General features: G+C 67.1%; 2 protein-coding genes across 11 annotated transcripts in view; one reads left to right on the top strand and one right to left on the bottom strand.

Annotated features, from left to right (window-relative positions):
* The first annotated feature begins 408 nt into the window (after positions 1–408).
* On the top strand, positions 409–11496 carry PLIN4 (perilipin 4). 8 transcript variants are annotated; one of them, XM_070622631.1, is made up of 8 exons: positions 409–498; positions 621–684; positions 1112–1259; positions 2064–2119; positions 3448–7099; positions 7222–7409; positions 9083–9169; positions 9241–11496. In XM_070622631.1, the coding sequence occupies exons 2-8, from the start codon at positions 637–639 to the stop codon at positions 9571–9573; spliced, it is 4512 nt and encodes a 1503-aa protein (XP_070478732.1). In that variant the 5' UTR covers positions 409–498; positions 621–636; the 3' UTR covers positions 9574–11496. The 8 variants fall into 8 exon arrangements, with proteins under 8 accessions (XP_070478732.1, XP_070478730.1, XP_070478728.1 ...); XM_070622629.1 differs by having other exon boundaries at positions 2061–2119; XM_070622632.1 differs by having other exon boundaries at positions 445–498; positions 624–684.
* Positions 11462–17945, bottom strand: part of HDGFL2 (HDGF like 2) — a 20128-nt gene continuing 13644 nt past the window's right edge. Inside the window, exons 7-16 of one of the 3 annotated variants that reach the window (XM_070622640.1) lie at positions 16868–17030; positions 16717–16792; positions 16335–16647; positions 15041–15138; positions 14180–14253; positions 13911–13981; positions 13451–13552; positions 12992–13205; positions 12152–12284; positions 11462–11736 (exon numbers count right to left, since the gene is read on the bottom strand). In XM_070622640.1, the coding sequence (XP_070478741.1) occupies positions 11646–11736; positions 12152–12284; positions 12992–13205; positions 13451–13552; positions 13911–13981; positions 14180–14253; positions 15041–15138; positions 16335–16647; positions 16717–16792; positions 16868–17030 (1335 nt within the window). In that variant the 3' untranslated portion in view covers positions 11462–11645. Of the gene's footprint in view, positions 11740–12151; positions 12285–12991; positions 13206–13450; positions 13553–13910; positions 13982–14179; positions 14254–15040; positions 15139–16334; positions 16648–16716; positions 16793–16867; positions 17031–17945 lie in introns of all 3 variants that reach the window. The other 2 variants (XM_070622639.1, XM_070622641.1) reach the window with 2 other exon arrangements.

Raw genomic sequence — 17945 nt, 5'->3', positions numbered from 1 at the left:
GAGGTGAGGGAGGGAGCTGCGTGGGTGTCTGGGGAACAGAGCTCCAGGCAGAGGGCACAGCAGGTGCAAAGGCCCTGGGGCAGGCCCGGGCCTGGCGTGTGGGAGGAGCAGCGAGGAGGCCCATGTGGCTGGGACAGAGGGAGGAGCGAGGGCAGTGAGGGAGCAGGACCTTGTGGGCCCTGATGAAGAGTCTGGAGGGGGAAACTGAGGCACAAGGACGGTGACCTGGCCGAGGCGTGACCTGGACTGCACCCGTGTCATGGATGGGAACGGGGCGGGGGAGGCCCCATGGGCAGAGGCCGCCTGGCGCGGGGAGCAGGGGAAAGGTGCTGGGCCCGGGCCCACGCTGGGCCGGGAGGGAGGGCGACACATGACCGCCGGGCCCGCCCCGCCACTGGCCGCCAGCCCTGCCGCCCAGACCCTATAAGGCCTGGGAGCCGAGGGCAGAGGCAGCCGCTGCGCCACCCGTCGCTCTGAGGGCCAGGGCGTGCAGCCCGGGTGAGCCACACCGGGGGAGGCCAGGCCTGGGGGGGTGGTCGGGCCGCTGGGCCGCGAGGGTCCCGGGGGTTGGGGACAGGGCCCTGAGCCCCCCGTCACGCCACCTCTCTGCCCCCTTCCAGCAGCGTGAGGCTCACCATGTCTGCTCAAGGAGGAGGCCGCGATCCCCCCAAACCCAAGGGCAAGGTGAGGGGCGGGGTGGCGGCCTGGGGACCCCCGGCACCCGGGGAGGGTGACCCCTCTGTCCTGGGGGCCGGAGGGGCTTCCCGGGGTGGGGAGGGCCGAGTCTTCCCTGCTGCCCCCAGCTGGACGGCGGGGGTGGGCGGCTCACGCAGACCTCAGCTCCTTTCCCACTGTGTGACCTTGGACCAGCCACGGCCCCTCTCTGAGCCTCAGTATCCCCATCTGTGAAACGGGGGCTGTGGAAGGAAGGAGGACGTCCCAGAGGACGTGGGAGGTGGGCGGAATCTGCCCACTGCCTAGGCGAGGAAACTGCGGCTCAGAGTGGCTAAGACACTTTCCTGAGGTCGCCCAGCAGCGAGGGCCCGAGGCGCTGCCCGATGCTTCCCCCGCCGCGGGCTGGCCCTGCTCACGCTGTCCCTGCCCCGTGTAGACGCTGAGCAGCTTCTTCGGGTCCCTGCCTGGCTTCAGCTCTGCCCGGAACCTGGTGGCCAACGCCCATGGCGCAGCGAAAGAGGCCCAGCCGGTCCCGGATGCTGCCGGCGCGCCCGCCCCCGAGGCGGCCCAGCCTCCGGCTCAGGGTGAGCGGACAGCTCCTTGGGGGGCTCTGGAGCGGACCCCGGGAACAGGAGTCCCCGAGCTGGGACTTCTGGCCATCTGGGGGGGCACTTCGTATATGCCCGCACCGTCTCAACAGACGCTACAAGGCTGGCATGCTCATTGAGTGCCAGATGGGGAAACTGAGGCAGAAATACGGCAGGGGAGTGGCCCAAGGTGGCCTCACCAGCGAGAGTGGGGGCGTGAGCACAGCCCGCCACACCCCGGGCTCTCCACCCCGTCCCCTGCTTCCGAGCTCCCAGCTCCGTGGACCAGGGGCTCATCGAGGATGCCCAGAGAGGGGTGGAGGCTTCCCTGGGGTCACACAGCCCGGGGGGCCTCCCACCCTCCAGCTGCCGAGCGGGGGTGCCCGGGTGGCCCCGGGGCCCGCGGAGGGGCTGGCGCACGGAGGCCCGGGGCTGGGGCGCTGCCCACTGGGCCTCACTCCGGGCCCCGAGCCGCAGGCAGCTGACGCCTGCTCCACATACCCGAGGCCGCCAGCTGCAGGGGGCGGAGCGGGCGGCCCGACTCCCCTCCCCGGGGCCCCTGCGTGGGCACCCAGCACCCACGAAACCCCAGGGAGCCCCTACTCCAGGCCACGAGGCCCCGGGGGGTCGGGGGAGCCCGGTCCCCGGCCGGCGATGTCACCTCTTGCTGTCCCTGGCGGGCTGGCTGGGACACGCCTGACCTTTCGGGCTGTGCCCGTAGATTGTGCAACGGGCAGCTGGTGCCAGCCCGCGTCCCGCGCCCTCCCTGGGGTGCCTGACCGGTTCCTGTCCCCACAGCAGCCACCGAGCCGGAGCAGACAGCCAGCGGGGCGAAGCTGCTGCCGCCTGCGGACAAGGTGAGCGGGGCTGGGCTGATGGTCTCCGCCTCCCTGGGGGCCCTCCCGGGACGTCTCAGTTCCTGCCCAAGGAGGGGACGGACACCCCGTCATGGGTCAGGGTGCGGGCTACATGCTTTAACCCTCCCAGCCGCCCCGCGGCGAAGGGAGCAATAAGGCCCCACATGGTAGCTGAAGCACAGAGAAGGCGAGCCACCTGCCGAAGGTCACACAGCAGGACCTTCATGGGAGCGTGAGATTCGAACCTTGGGCGGTCAGAGGGTGAATAATCACTGACACTCGGTCCTGGATAAACGGGGACTGTCCGCATTATGGTGTCCCCGACGTAAGGCAGCTGAGGGCCACGGCAGGCTGGCAGAGACCCGACACGGCTCTTCCGCCCAGCACGTGCCCTGCTCTAGAGTCTTCCTTGACTCGCCTCTGGCCTCAGCTCGGCCAGCTCTGAGGGTGGAGCATCTCAGAGGTTGGAGAACCACCAGGCTCACCGGCAGCAGGAATTTCTGGCCCAAATTAAAAGGGACCCCAGCAGCCAAGGCCACCCTGTGCCCCTCCTCCGCGGCTCCTCTGCGCTCGCTTTCCTTGAGCACCTGCCGCCTGCAAAGGGCGTCAGGCCCCTGGACTCATTTCCGCCACAACCCTTGAAGGAGGTGCTGTTTCCGTCCCAGGCTCAGAGAGGGGAGGTGGCTTGCCTGAGGTCACACAGCGAGCGGGGGAGAGCCCGGGATTCGAACGCGGGTCTCTGCAGGCACGGAGCCCGAGGTGCCTGCTCGGCTCGAGTCAGTGCTGGGAGAGGGGCAGGAGGGGAGCACTCGGATAGGTCAAAGCAGATGGCCTCCTGTGGCCCACACCCGCCCTCGGCCCCGCGCTGGGCCGGCTGTCGGTTTCTGAACGGAACGCCGCTCCCCTCCTCTGTCGCGACCACGTTCACTTTAAGGAGCAATTCTTCCCGCTGTAACGGGGAAAGCGGCCTCAAAACAGGCCACGGACAGATTAGGCGAGAGGAGCAATTCGATGCAATTCGATGGCTTGCTGAGCCCAAGGCCGAGGGACCTCGGCAAGGGTCCCAGAGGTGGCAGGACCCCGCTGTCAGCGACGGGGAGCTAGTGAATCAGGGCAGGACTGGCACTGTGACAGGGCCTGGAAGGCCGGGTCCCCATCATGGCTGGATAAAACTGGTGAGGGATGGATGTCAGGGCGGCAGGTGAGGGGCAGGGCCTCTGGTGACAGGTCCCTCTCCCCAAGTCACCTCAGGGATCAGCGCGGCGGAGGGGTCGGGGGCGGGGTGCCGCCCAGCTCGGTTCTTGACCACAGGTGTCCTTTCTCACCAGATGATGTCTGGGGCGAAGGACCTGGTGTGCTCCAAGATGACCAAGACCAAGGATGCCATCTCGTCCGGGGTGGCCACTGTGGTGGACTCGGCTAAAGGCGTGGTCCAGGGAGGTGTGGGCATGACCCGATCCGCACTGACGGGCACCAAGGAGGCTGTGGCCAGCGGGGTCACAGGAGCAGTGGGTGTGGCCAAGGGGGCCGTCCAGACCGGCGTGGACACCACCAAGACCGTCCTCACGGGCACCAAGGATGCCATGTCCACTGGGCTCACTGGGGCAGTGAACATGGCCAAGGGCACTGTCCAGACCGGCATGGACACCACCAAGACTGTCCTCACAGGCACCAAGGACACAGTGTCCACTGGGCTCACTGGGGCAGTGAACATGGCCAAGGGCACTGTCCAGACCGGCATGGACACCACCAAGACTGTCCTCACAGGCACCAAGGACACAGTGTCCACTGGGCTCACTGGGGCCATGGGTGTGGCCAAGGGGGCCGTCCAGACCGGCGTGGACACCACCAAGACCGTCGTCACGGCCACCAAGGACACAGTGTCCACTGGACTCACAGGGGCAGTGAACATGGCCAAGGGTACTGTCCAGACCGGCATGGACACCACCAAGACTGTCCTCACGGGCACCAAGGACACAGTGTCCACTGGACTCACAGGGGCAGTGAACATGGCCAAGGGTACTGTCCAGACCGGCATGGACACCACCAAGACTGTCCTCACGGGCGCCAAGGACACTCTGTCCACTGGGCTCACTGGGGCCATGGGTGTGGCCAAGGGGGCCGTCCAGACTGGAGTTGACACCACCAAGACCGTCCTGACGGGCGCCAAGGACACAGTGTCCACTGGGCTCACTGGGGCCATGGGTGTGGCCAAGGGCGCTGTCCAGACTGGCATGGACACCACCAAGACCGTCGTCACGGCCACCAAGGACACAGTGTCCACTGGGCTCACAGGGGCAGTGAACATGGCCAAGGGTACTGTCCAGACCAGCATGGACACCACCAAGACTGTCCTCACAGGCACCAAAGACGCCATGTCAACTGGGCTCACTGGGGCCATGGGTGTGGCCAAGGGGGCCGTCCAGACTGGCATGGACACCACCAAGACTGTCCTCATGGGCACCAAGGACACAGTGTCCACTGGGCTCACTGGGGCCATGGGTGTGGCCAAGGGCGCTGTCCAGACTGGAGTTGACACCACCAAGACCGTCCTGACGGGCGCCAAGGACACAGTGTCCACTGGGCTCACTGGGGCCATGGGTGTGGCCAAGGGGGCCGTCCAGACTGGCGTGGACACCACCAAGACCATCCTCACAGGCACCAAGGATGCCATGTCCACTGGGCTCACTGGGGCCATGGGTGTGGCCAAGGGCGCTGTCCAGACTGGAGTTGACACCACCAAGACCGTCCTGACAGGCGCCAAGGACACAGTGTCCACTGGGCTCACTGGGGCCATGGGTGTGGCCAAGGGGGCCGTCCAGACTGGAGTTGACACCACCAAGACCGTCCTGACAGGTGCCAAGGACACAGTGTCCACTGGGCTCACAGGGGCAGTGAACATGGCCAAGGGCACTGTCCAGACCGGCATGGACACCACCAAGACCGTCCTCACAGGCACCAAAGACGCCATGTCAACTGGGCTCACTGGGGCCATGGGTGTGGCCAAGGGGGCCGTCCAGACGGGCATGGACACCACCAAGACCGTCCTCATAGGCACCCAAGACACAGTGTCCACTGGGCTCACTGGGGCCATGGGTGTGGCCAAGGGCGCTGTCCAGACTGGAGTTGACACCACCAAGACCGTCCTGACGGGCGCCAAGGACACAGTGTCCACTGGGCTCACTGGGGCCATGGGTGTGGCCAAGGGGGCCGTCCAGACTGGCATGGACACCACCAAGACTGTCCTCACAGGCACCAAGGACACAGTGTCCACTGGGCTCACTGGGGCCATGGGTGTGGCCAAGGGGGCCGTCCAGACTGGAGTTGACACCACCAAGACCGTCCTGACAGGCGCCAAGGACACAGTGTCCACTGGGCTCACTGGGGCCATGGGTGTGGCCAAGGGGGCCGTCCAGACTGGCATGGACACCACCAAGACCGTCCTGACAGGCACCAAGGACACAGTGTCCACTGGGCTCACTGGGGCCATGGGTGTGGCCAAGGGCGCTGTCCAGACCGGCGTGGACACCACCAAGACTGTCCTCACGGGCACCAAGGACACAGTGTCCACTGGACTCACAGGGGCAGTGAACATGGCCAAGGGTACTGTCCAGACCGGCATGGACACCACCAAGACTGTCCTCACAGGCACCAAAGACGCCATGTCCACTGGGCTCACTGGGGCCATGGGTGTGGCCAAGGGCGCTGTCCAGACTGGAGTTGACACCACCAAGACCGTCCTGACGGGCGCCAAGGACACAGTGTCCACTGGGCTCACTGGGGCCATGGGTGTGGCCAAGGGGGCCGTCCAGACCGGCATGGACACCACCAAGACCGTCGTCACGGCCACCAAGGACACAGTGTCCACTGGGCTCACAGGGGCAGTAAAAATGGCCAAGGGCACTGTCCAGACCGGCATGGACACCACCAAGACTGTCCTCACAGGCACCAAAGACGCCATGTCAACTGGGCTCACTGGGGCCATGGGTGTGGCCAAGGGCGCTGTCCAGACTGGAGTTGACACCACCAAGACCGTTCTCACAGGCACCAAGGACACAGTGTCCACTGGGCTCACTGGGGCCATGGGTGTGGCCAAGGGGGCCGTCCAGACTGGCATGGACACCACCAAGACTGTCCTCATGGGCACCAAGGACACAGTGTCCACTGGGCTCACAGGGGCAGTGAACATGGCCAAGGGCACTGTCCAGACCGGCATGGACACCACCAAGACTGTCCTCACAGGCACCAAAGACGCCATGTCAACTGGGCTCACTGGGGCCATGGGTGTGGCCAAGGGGGCCGTCCAGATGGGCATGGACACCACCAAGACTGTCCTCACGGGCGCCAAGGACACTGTGTCCACTGGGCTCACTGGGGCCATGGGTGTGGCCAAGGGGGCCGTCCAGACTGGGATCAACACCACTAAGACTGTGCTGCCTGGCACCAAGGACACCTTCTGCAGTGGAGTGACCAGTACCGTGAATGTGGCCAGAGGGGCCGTCCAGGGGGGCCTGGACACTTCAAAGGATGCCCTGATTGGCACCAAAGATGCCATGTCCGCTGGGCTCCCCAGGGCAGGCAGCGCGGCCAAGGGGGCCATGGAGACCGGCCTTGGCGCCATCCAAAATTGGTTACCTGGTGCCCAGGACCCCGCCTGGGGTGTACTGACCAGTTCCAGGGCCCCAGACAAAGGAGGGGAACAAACTGTTCTCAGCCCCCAACCGGCTGTCTCCTGCGGGGTCTCCAGCCCCCCGGACCCTCTGTGCTCAGGCCTGGACCTTGCCGGGCAAGCCACTGCCGGCACCAAGGGCCCTGTGTCCACTGTGGCGACATTCCCCGAAGGGGCCACCCTGGGCAGGGAGGCTGCAGGGCACGTGGCCCCCACGGGCAGTCGTGAAGGAGCCACAGGCTTCGCGGTGCTCCGGGACGAGCTGGAGGACCTGGGGGACATCTTCCAGCCCATGGACGCCGAGGAGCAAGGTGAGAACAGGAGAGGCTGGGGCCCGGGTCCCCGCTCCTAGTGGGGGCTTGTCGTCTGTGTGACCCACGCCCCCGATGCCCGAGGGGCCTGGCAGATCGAGTCAGGCCGTCTTCCCTTCCAGCTCAGCTGGCTGCCTCCCAGCCCGGGCCGAGGGTGCCCGCGGCCGACCACGGCAGCTACTTCGTGCGTCTGGGTGACCTAGCCCCCGGCTTCCGCCAGCGGGCTTTCGAGCACGCGCTGAGCCACCTGCAGCACGGCCAGTTCCAGGCCAGGGCGGCGCTGGCCCAGCTGGAGGACTCCTTCAGGCTGGTAAGAGCCGCCCCCACCCCTCCGGCGGGCGTCTTCCTCAGGACATCTCAGGCCCTCCCGTCCCGTCCCCTCCACTGACACTGACAGAGCACGCCCGGTGGCCACCACGACAGCCACGGACCTGCTCTCAGGGGCCCACGTCCCAGGGAGGGAGACAGCAGGGGGATGCAAATAAAGCACACGAGGGTCTGCCCGGGCAGCGGGTGTTCCTCTGAGCTATGTCGGGAATGCCGAGGGGGCCCAAGGCTGGACAGCGCCCTGAGAACAAGCTGGATGTGTCCCAGGAGCAGAGCAGGGGCCAGGGTGACGGGGCGACAGTGGGGACACGGTGGGGGTTCAGTGATGCGAGAAAGGACCCAATTGGAGGTGACCTGGATGCCCGCGGGTCGGACGCCTGGCAAGCGGGCCTGCTCTCCCCCGACACTCGTGCCCCCTCGTTCTCAGGGTGGGGGTGGGGGCTGACGCGCACGGCAGGAAGGCGAGCAGAACCCCTGATGCAGATGGCGATGGCCACCGGCTCTGAGGACCTCCGAGTTCCCAAGGTCCCGGGGCTTAGCTGTATGATAGTCCCGCCTACGTGGGTGGTGGAGAGCCGGGAGTGCTCCCCGAATCAGGATCCGTGAGGTGCGCCCCAGGGGTCTGTGGTGAACCGCAGCCTGAGGACCACTGTTCCAATCCAGAGGGTCTCAACAGGGACAATCCTACCCCCAGGGGACTCCGGGCCATAGTCTGGGGACATCTGTGGCTGTCACACTGGGGGAGCTCCTGGCATCGAGTGGGTGGGGCCAAGGATGCTGCTCAGGCCGCGGTGCCCAGGACCACGAGCCGAGGAGTGGCCTGGTCCAAAGTAGGTTTTGTTTAAGGGGATCGTTCTGGCTGCTGTGGGAGGACGGGCCAGGGGGGTGGCGGCCCGGAGCCGGCAGCTGAGCGAGGAGGATTCTGCAGAACTCCCGGCAAGGGACGACGGGGCCTTGGGAATCGCACCAGTCGGGGCAGGAGGCAGCTGCGTTCCAGATGTGTTTCCAAAGCAGAGCGGCCGGGGTCTGCCGTCAGGCCAGACATGGGACGTGAGAAGACCCAGGAGGCCTCGGAGAATTTTAGCAGGGGACACGGAGGAGCGGCTGGGGCCACCGCACTGGGTGGCCAGGAAGCTTTGCCTGGAGGGAACCTGGAGCTGAGGGTGAAGGGCCCAGGGGAAGGGGTGGAGGAAGCACGCTCCGGCCTGAACAGGCAGCCACGGCCGCAAGTGGTCAGGGGACAAAGCGGGTCAGTGTGGCCAGAGCAGAGAGCACGCTGGGGTATCCGCGGGAAATGAGGTCTGAGACGTTCTGGGCGCCAGACCACGTAGGCCATGTGAGGAGCTGGGTTTGAGCCAAAGGGCACTGGGGAGCCATGGGAGGGTTTGGAGCTGGGCAGCGACAGGACCCATCCAAGTGACAGTCCATCTCCCAGATGACCTCGCGGGGAACGTGGACCCTGCCTCTTTACGTGAGACAGTGCGTCCTGTGTGGCCGGCTCTAACCTGGTGGCCTGTCCACCGCACCACAGGAAAGGTCTTGACACGAGGCTCGGGCCCGGCCAGGATGCCCGCCCAGGCCCTCGTGGCGCCCCAGGGAGTGTGTGAAAGGTCCCTGCCAACAAGCCATCGTTCCTCTGCTGGGCTCTCTTTCCAGATTGAAACGGCCAAGCAGGTTCCAGAAGCGCAGCCGGGGCCAGAGCGGGGTCCGAGCAGCCACGTGGCGGATGCCAGTGACCGAGAGGTGCGTACTCAGGGCGGGGGCGGGCTCTCCTGCCCCCGGACGGCAGCTCACCCCACTCCTTCCTCCCGCAGGCGCTGGCCGCCGGGGCGCTGTCGCGGGCCCGCGGGCTCCTGCAGCAGCTGCACGTGGCCTACAGCGCCCTGGCCGCCGGCCTCCAGGGCCTCCCGGCCGAGCTCCAGCGCCCGGTGGGGGAGGCGCGGCGCAGCCTGTGCGCGCTCTACAGCGTCATGTCCTCCGCCGGCTCCGTCACCGAGCTGCCGGCTGAGCGCCTGGCGCAGAGCCGCGAGAGCGTTGGGCGGGCGTGGCAGGGGCTGGAGCAGCTGCTGGAGAGCATGCAGCACAGCCCCCCCCTCGGCTGGCTCGTGGGGCCCTTCGCCCTGCACCCTGGCGGGGAGCCTCTGTAGGTCCCCCCCCACTGCCGAAGCGCCGGACCCTCGGGCTGGTGCAGGAGCGTGCCCGTGAGGGCCCGAGGACCCTCTGAGCCGACCTTGCACGGCTCCGGGTCTGCCTGAGCCGGTGGCCCTTCCTTCCTGAGCACGGGCAAGGCAGGCCCTTCTCCAGGCCCGGGGCCGGGCTGCGGGGGCCGCGGACAGAGGGCCTTCGCCTGAGGACGTCAAGCGAGCACTCCAGTCAGGACGCAGGTGGAACCGTGCCGAGGTCTGGAAGGTGCTCATTCAGCAAGCTCCCGAGTAGGAGCCCCTTTATCTTGACGGGGTCACCGCTCCAGTCTGGGTCCTGCAGTGGCCCCGAGCAGGCGGTCCTGCCCTCCATCCCCGGCCCCCTCGGAAGGCCCATGCTCCAGCCCTCGGCAGGCCGTGCTCCCTTGACCGGAGTGGACCAGCGTGCCACCGTCATCCCGAAGCAGGCCCACTGCGTCCGCTGACCCCTGTGCGGCCCAGGGGGCCTCTTGAGGACAAAGCCACAGCAGCCATCGCCTGGGCTTGGCACTGGCCAGGCTGGAGGACTGGAGTGTTGGGGCGGGGTGACAAAACCAGCGCCTTCCTGCCTTGGCCCCTCGCCCACCTGGCCCGCCCCGCATGGCCAATCAGACCCAGACTCCCAGACCTGATGACCGGTGGTCCCGAGGGGCCTGGCCAGAGGCTGCTGATGAAGGAACTAAAGGGCTTCCTTAGGGGGCATGTGGCAAACAGACTCGACTCGAGTTCAGGCCTCATCCCTCGCCCTGGGCTGGAGACGGGGCCGGGACAGCGCCAGCGGGCCGTGCTGCCCCAGATGCTCAGGGCAGCCCTGTGAAGTGGGCTGAGCGCGGAGAGGCGGGCCGCAGAGGTCCAGGCCCCCACTCCTGCGCCCCCCGCCCCGGCCCTGTGAAAACAGGATGCCTGGACACGAGATGCTCCCGCCGCTGCGTCAGAGCGCCAGCGGCCCAAGCCCAGGCGAGCCCCCCGTCTGGCCGGGTCCCTTACGGAGCCAGGGCCTGAGCGCCTGGACGGATCGGCTGGCTCTCCCCTCGGCTCCCAGGAGCCACCAGGGGCTCTGCACAGGGCGCCGGGCGTGGGGAGCCACAGGGGTCAGGAAGCCCCCAGAGCCTTGCCGCCCTCAGTCTCTGTCACGCACGGCTGTCAGAGGCGGTGACACGGGAAACACAGCCACTCACAGAAACTGAGCACAGCAACTTGACCTCAGTCCAGCCAAACCACACAGGGCGCCAGGCTCAGGAAGTCCCACGCACACCACGGGCCTCTCTCAGCTGGGACGGAGGGACTCGGCCCCCGGCAGGGCAGGGGACACAGCAGAGGCCGCTATTCAACCAGTAACTGTCATGAGCAGGGGCTGGGAGCTGCGCACACGTGCTGAGTCAGCTCTGTGAGGCAGGGGTCATCCCATATCCAGGTGAGAAAAGAGAAGCCCAGAGTGAGAGTGCCACTTGTCCAAGGTCACACAGCAAAGCCAACTCTTAACGCTCAAGCCCTCTGAACATTAAGGGCAACCAACAGCCGCCAGCACCCATCCCAGCCTAAATGGCTTGAATGCCCTGAGCTGGCACTGCTGGGGACTCTGGGTCCTTCCCTGGGGGTCCCAGAGCCACCTGCAGCCTGGGCAGGAAGAGCAAACGGTGTGTCTGATGTCCCCTTTACTTCTGGCAAGGTCTCACCCCCCCAGCCCCTTCACGTCAGCCCCGCGGGGCCCGGCCGGGCACACCGTCAGAACCAAGTTCACGTTCGCTGTTCATGGTGACCCTATGGCTTAAAACCCTTTGTCCCAAACGGGCCCGAGAGCGGCGAACCGCTCCCCAGCTCCAGCCTGGCCGCACCAGTAACGCTAGAAAGCCAAGCCAATAAAAGTGATTTTTTTTTTCATTAAAAAAACCCTTTATAGTCATTTCATGTCGGTCAGAAATCACAGAAATTAGGCAGAAAAAAACCCAGGGGGACAAATACAAACAACAGCACGGCGTTTCCCCAACAGTTCTCTGCTCCCTGGGCGGCGGGCGGCGGGTGGCAGGCAGCGCCGGGGCTCAGCTGTCCTCGTCGTCTGCGGACTCGGAGTCCGCGCGCGCCCTCTCGCGCTCCTTCCCGGGCGCGGCCAGGCCGGGGCCCTCCCGCGTGCTGCTGGGAGCGCGGCGCGGGGCGTGAGCGGGCCGCCTGCCGTCTGTCACCTGCACCCGACAGCACCCACCCGCCCCGCGCGCCCCCAGTGCACCACGCGGGGCCACAGGGAGACAGAGGATCACCGCCTGGCGGAATGGACGGGTGCTGGCGCAAGAGCCTGCGTGCCCCCTCCCAGAGTGCCAGGAGGGAGCCACCCGCCCAAGGGCCGGCCTGGGGTGGCCCAGAGCCCAGAGATCCCTCGCCAGGGGCCTGGGGTCAGCTGCCAAGGTGGGGCAGGCCCAGCGCAGTGGGGGGCGAAGTGTCTGCGACCTCAGCAGACGAGCAGCCCACTGGGAGCAGCACAGACGCTGGGAGCCCTTCACACCGCCCCCTCGGGAAGTCGCCCCCACGGCCGCGGCCCCGCGACACTTACTCGTTGTGCAGCAGGTCTTCGGAGGACCCGCCCCCCGGCCCCCCCTCCGAGTTCTGTCCTTCCTCCTGCTCCTTGTCCTCGGTGCTGTCCCCCTTCTGGGACGTGGCCTCACCGTTCACCGGGGCCGAGAGGTCTGGGTGGGAGACAGGGCGGGTGGGACACCGCCAGGCTATTGTCTGGGACCCCTTACCCCTTCCTGCTGAGAGCGAGTGAGCCGGCCTTGGGACAGGGGTCCTGAAGCACCCTGGACCCCGCTCGAGGGCCCTGGCCCCAGGCGCCCGCGTGAGCGTCCACCTCCACGCCTCCCCGGCCGCACGGGCACCATCAGCTCCCAGCAGGCCGGGCCCGGCTGAGGCTGGCTCCCTTCTCCAGCCGGCTGGGCCCCGACCCCGAGAACCTGAAGCAGGGAGGGGCGGGAAAGGAGTGGCCGTGGGCGACAGTGGAGAAAAGCACCTCTCAGCCTGGGACAGAAATGAGAAGCAGAGCCTGCTCTGCGGTCCCTCGGCGGCTGAGGCGTGCCCCGAGCCCTGAGCCATCTTGACACCAGGCTTAAGAGCTGCCCTGAGCAGCTGTCACTCGGACCATGTGACCCCAGCAGGCAGGAACGCTCTCCCGTCCCCCACGGCCACTGCCCCTGCCAGAGCTGCCCTTTCTGCTCGGGAGGCCCTTCAGGCCCAGCAGAGGCCTCGCCTCCCCTGACCGCCTGTGCAGGAAGGCGTGCATTCCGCTGCCTTGGGGACAGAGCCCGGCCCGCGCAGAGCGCCAGCAGGAACAGGCCACTGCGGCTGTCTGGGACAGGGCGCCACGCTGTGCTCCGGGCTCAGACGGCCGGCTCCTCACCAGTGCTCGCCTCGTCCTCCGCTTGCTCTGTGGGGGCCTCCTCTCCGGCCAGCGCCTCCTCGGCCTTCTCCGCCTCGGCTCTCTCCTTCTCTGTCCCAGGTCTGCTCGCCTTCTGGACGGCCTCGATTTTTGGTCCCAGGACCCGCGACTTGAGCCGGGTGTAGACCTCCGCGGCCTTCTCCATCACCTCCTTGTTGGCCTTGTAACGGCGAATCTGGCGCGCCAAGAGGCCTGGCTCAGGCCGGGGAGCTGGTCTCACCCCGCCCCACGACCCTCCCCGATTGCTGCCACCCCCAGCGGGGGCACCTCCCCTGGAGACTGCCATTCCCACGCTCACCCCCGCACCCGCCCCGCTGCTGGCTTCCTCCTCGCCGACTGAGGGCTGTGGCCGGGGACGTGGTCTCCCTCAGTGGACTGGGCCCCGCCGGCCAGCCCTTCCCCCTCGGGCTCGTGCCATACCTTCTTCAATGTGGCCACCACATCTGTGTTCTTCTGAAGGATCTGCGAGGTCACCTGCAGGGTCCCCAGCTCGGCGAGGGCGTTCAGACACCTCTTCACGTCCTGTGGGGTGGGAGGGGAGTCAGGAGGGCAGCAGCAGGCTGATGGGGTCCTGGGGGCCCAGTGGGGCAGGGAAGGACCCCTGGGCTCTCCCTGCAGGGGAGGGCTGAGCGATGGGGAACCCGGGGACAAGCGGAGGGACCTATGGCATGGAAGGATCTTGGCGTCTGCCTGTGGCGCCCCCTGGTGGGGACGCCGAGCACTGCAACTCAGGACGCCAGCCTGGCCCCAAGCTGGGGGACACACGTAGGAACAGGGACCCCACCCTGTGCACCCCGAGGGTCCTGGGTCTGCAAAGACGGACTGGTAGCTCAGGGTAGGCAGCTGCGAGGTGACCCCAGGGCCCTGAGAAGCGTCTCACCGGATTGTCGACCTTCAGGGCGAACTTGATCTCGCTGTGCAGCTTCTGAAGCTTCTCCTCCACAGAAGGTTCTGGGCCAGGAGAGAACAGCCCGCCCGGGTCTGAGCAGGGCCACAGAGGCCCAGGCTATGGGGACTGGCTGGCCTGACCCCCACCCCTGCCGAGGACCTGCCCGAGCACCACCCCAGGGACAGGAGCCAGCTGCTTGGGGCCCTCCCTCCCCACCACCTCGGGGGCCTCAGACCGTGACCAGGGCAGCCGGGCCTTACCTTTCTTCTTCTCGACCTTCCGGTCCGGCGGGAACCCTTCCGACCGCTTCCGAGTTCGCTCCACCTTCACAGGCCTGCGGAGAGTCATGCCTCTCAAACGGGCGCCTCCCCATCATCCTCGAGACCACCCTGCCGCGGCCACCACATCCTCCCCGCTGAGGGCCAGGGCCCGCCAGGGGACCCACGTCTGCTGCGTAAGCAAACCTCTAGGAGGCCCTGGAGGCGGGGTCAAGGCCGCGCGGGACCTGGCCAAGGGCAGGCACTCGAGGGGAACAAAGACACCAGCCCTGCCTCTGGTTCCTGCGAGCAAACAACGTGACATCCCAGAATTCTTTGTTTTCACACCTGGCTGAGGGTTAGTATCTAGTTATGGGAAACTCAGCAAATGAGTTATTCAAGGGTGCTCCGAACTGACACGGATCAATGACAGAAGCCCACATCCTGGCCAGCAAGTCTGGCTGCCCAGCTCCCCGTGGGGAGGGATATGGGCTGTCCCCCACCTCGGCGGGCCTCAGACTTAAAACGTCTGGTCTGGGGGACGGTCTCCCTCTTGGCCCTGTGAACATCAGGGCTGTCCTGGGCACTGCGGAGGGTTGAACAGCATCCCTGGCCCCCACCTGCCCGATGCCAGGAGCTCCCCCAGTGTGACAGCCACAGATGTGGCCCGGTGTCGTCTGGGGCAGCCCCGCCTGGGCGAGACCCCGGCCTAGGGAAAGGACCAGCCCTGGATCAGAGGCTCCTACACGACCTGATGGGGCCCCGAGAAACAGACACTTCAACTGGATCTGAATGAATTCGGAAGCTGGGCACCAGGACGGGTAGGGCCCAGGGGGCCGGGGGAAGCGGGGCAGAGTGGGGGACCTGGCCCGGGGCTTGTCGTCGGGCCGCCCTCGCTTCTCCTTCTGGCTGGCTCTCCTCACGGGCTCCGCGCTCTGCAACTTCTTAGCCGACTTCTTCGCCTGCGGCGGCCAGAGAAAGCAGGGCTGGAGCGGTGGCAGCAGGGGCTGACCCCAGACCCCGGCCCTGCCATCAGAGACTCGGCCCCTCCTGCCACCACCTCCGCGCTGCTGGGGGCTGGCGGACCGGGCAGGACGGACAGGAAGGACCCGCGTCCAGTCCATACCCGGGCAGCAGCTTCTCAGGCCCTGAAAGGAGCTGGGGGTGCTGGAGTCCAAGCCGCCACCCAGCCGAGGGGCAGCCCCGCCCCATCCCCCCGCCAAGGGGCTTGAAGCCGTGGCCACAATGCCTCCTGGGGCAGGGAACTCAGTCCCCTCTTTGTGACCAAAGGGAGTGCGATGGGGAGAAAACAGGGGTCGTCCTGCCTCCCGCCCCACATGGGGTCCTGGGCTTGGGCTAGAAGGTGACGGGCCTGGGAGGCAGACTCTGGTTCAGGCTGGACTGTGAACGTCAGGGGGCCGGGCAGCTGATGGGCTCAGGGGACCACACGGTAGCTGATGGTCACCACCGCCTCTGCCAGCCTCCTAACTGCCCCCTCACTCACCCTACAAGCTGCTCTGCCATAGGGGCCAGAGGACACCTGCGGACACCTGAGTCTCCGCCCGCAGCCCTCCAGGATCCCCCTCCCTCGGGGGAGAAGCCTGAGTCCTCCCTGCGGCCACCAGGCCCCACACGACCTGCCCTGTCCCCTCCCCGCCCTCCCTCCTCCCTCTGTCCCCCTCGCTCCCTCTGCTCCAGCCACACCGGCCTCCTTGCTGTTCCTGTCACACACCAGGCCTGGTCCTGCCCCAGGGCCTTTGCATGGGCTGTGCCTGCTGCCTGGGACGTCTTTCCTCCAGATCACTTCTCACTTCATTCAGATCCCTACTTCAATGGCACCTTCTCCTCTGAAGCCTTCAGGGCCACCCTACTTACAATGGAAGCCTGTCCCCTAACGCTTCAGTCTCCTTCGCTTTGCTCTCCTCCTGAGCACAGAACGCCCCATGACCAGTCCTCCTGTCGTCCACTACCTGTCTCCCTTCCTCGGGGGCAGCCCCTCAGGGTGTCTGCTCCAGCCCCAGCTTGGCGCTCTCAGCGGGCAGCCAGCAGGTGCCCCGTCCACGGCTGCACCGAGCGGCGGCCCTGGGGCCGAGCCTCCCCCGCGCGGCGTCGCCCCCCACCCGGAGTGACCCTCCCGGCCCGGGCCCCGGGGCCGCACCTCTCTGTCCAGCTCGGCCTCGGGCTCCGAGTCGGAGGAGGACTGGGGCCCCCGGCCCTGGCGGCCGCGCTTCCGCACGGGCTCGTCCTCGTCGCCCGGCGCGTCGCCGCTGCTGCCGCCGCTGCCCGCGGCCGGGGCCTCCCCGCGCTCGCGCTCGGGCCGCGCGCGCCGCCGCGCCTTCTCCTCCTGCTCCTGCTCGCGCAGCCGCCGCAGCTCCTCCTCCTGCGCGCGCCGCCGCCGCGCCTCCAGCTCGCGCCGCCGCGCCTCGTCCCGCCGCTTCCACTCGCTGATGCGGTCCACCTCGTCGCTGTCGCTGCGGGAGGGGCCGGTCAGAGGGGCCCGCGCGCGCCCGCGCCCGCGGCCACCCTGGCCCGGCACCCACCTGTCGCTGCTCGAGCTGCTCGGCGGCCGCTCCGGCTTCGGCTTGCGCCCGCGCGGCTTCGGGGGCGGCTTCTCGGCTGCGGGAGAGCAGGGCGGCCTCGTCCCGCGCCCGCCGCCCGGGGGCCCCCGCCGGCCCCGCCCCGCCCCCCTACCTGGCTTGCGGCCCCGCGGCGGCTTCTTCACCGACACGTCCGAGTCGGAGTCGGAGGCGGAGGACGACGCGGAGGACGACGCGGACGCGGGCACGGCCGGCGGCTCCCCCTGCGGCGCGTCCGAGTCCGCTTTGGAGTCCGAGTCCGAGGCCGACGGCGCCTTCTGGGGGGCGGGAGGGTGAGAGGAGGGCAGCCGGGCGCCCCCACCCACCGCCAGGCCGCCTCCCCCAGGCCCGGCCGGCGGGGCCTCCCGGGGACCCGAGCTCCGGACGGGAACCCCGCCTGCGCCACCCAGGGGCCCCGCCCCGGCTCCCTTGCACCCACAGCACACACTCACATGCACATGCGTACACACCCCCCCCACACGCACAACACACACTCATCGGAACTCCACATGCCCACGATCATGCACACACTCATACACACTTGTACACGTGAGAACACATACGCACACACCACATGCACACTTGCATACACGTGGACGCATGCCACACACACCATCCATGTACACATGCATGCACACGTATACACAGCACACATGTACGTGCACACACCACTCATACACGTGCACACACACCACACACGCACAACACACTCATCCGAACACATGCCCCTGATCTTGCACACACATCTGTACACACCTGTACACGTGAGAACACACATACACACGCACACTTGCATACACATGTGTGCACGCCACACTACACCATCCATGTACATGCACGTGTACATGCACACACTCATACATGTGCACACTCACACACACCACATACACTGTACACACCTGTACATAACAGCTTCCTACACATACACACCACACACATGCTCATGCATCCACACACACGCTGATACACCCACAAATACACATAACACACATACAAACACAGCACATGTGTACACAGGCACACCACACACAACACAGCTATACAGGAACCCATGCTCTCCCGCCCCCCACGCCTCCGGAGGGCTTCCCTCGTGCCTCTGCCAGCAGCCCGTGCTCCAGGCTGGCCCTAAGCCCCCTCAGGGAGGTGCTCTGCCCACACAGCACTTGGGGCGACAGGGTGAGCCATCGTGAAGG

The sequence above is a fragment of the Equus przewalskii genome, chromosome 6 (assembly GCF_037783145.1).
Source record: "Equus przewalskii isolate Varuska chromosome 6, EquPr2, whole genome shotgun sequence".
Classification (NCBI taxonomy): domain Eukaryota; kingdom Metazoa; phylum Chordata; class Mammalia; order Perissodactyla; family Equidae; genus Equus; species Equus przewalskii.
Note: the sequence above shows the minus strand (reverse complement) of the source record. Positions and strands in the feature narration are given on the sequence as shown.

What these genes read in the sequence shown, in the direction of transcription:
- PLIN4 (XM_070622625.1), top strand. Translation starts at nt 637, where the DNA reads ATGTCTGCTCAAGGAGGAGGCCGCGATCCCCCCAAACCCAAGGGCAAG. An exon ending in TGCTGCCGCCTGCGGACAAG is followed by an intron (nt 2,120 to 3,447) that starts GTGAGCGGGGCT and finishes CTTTCTCACCAG; the next exon opens with ATGATGTCTGGGGCGAAGGA. An exon ending in CATGGACGCCGAGGAGCAAG is followed by an intron (nt 7,100 to 7,221) that starts GTGAGAACAGGA and finishes CTTCCCTTCCAG; the next exon opens with CTCAGCTGGCTGCCTCCCAG.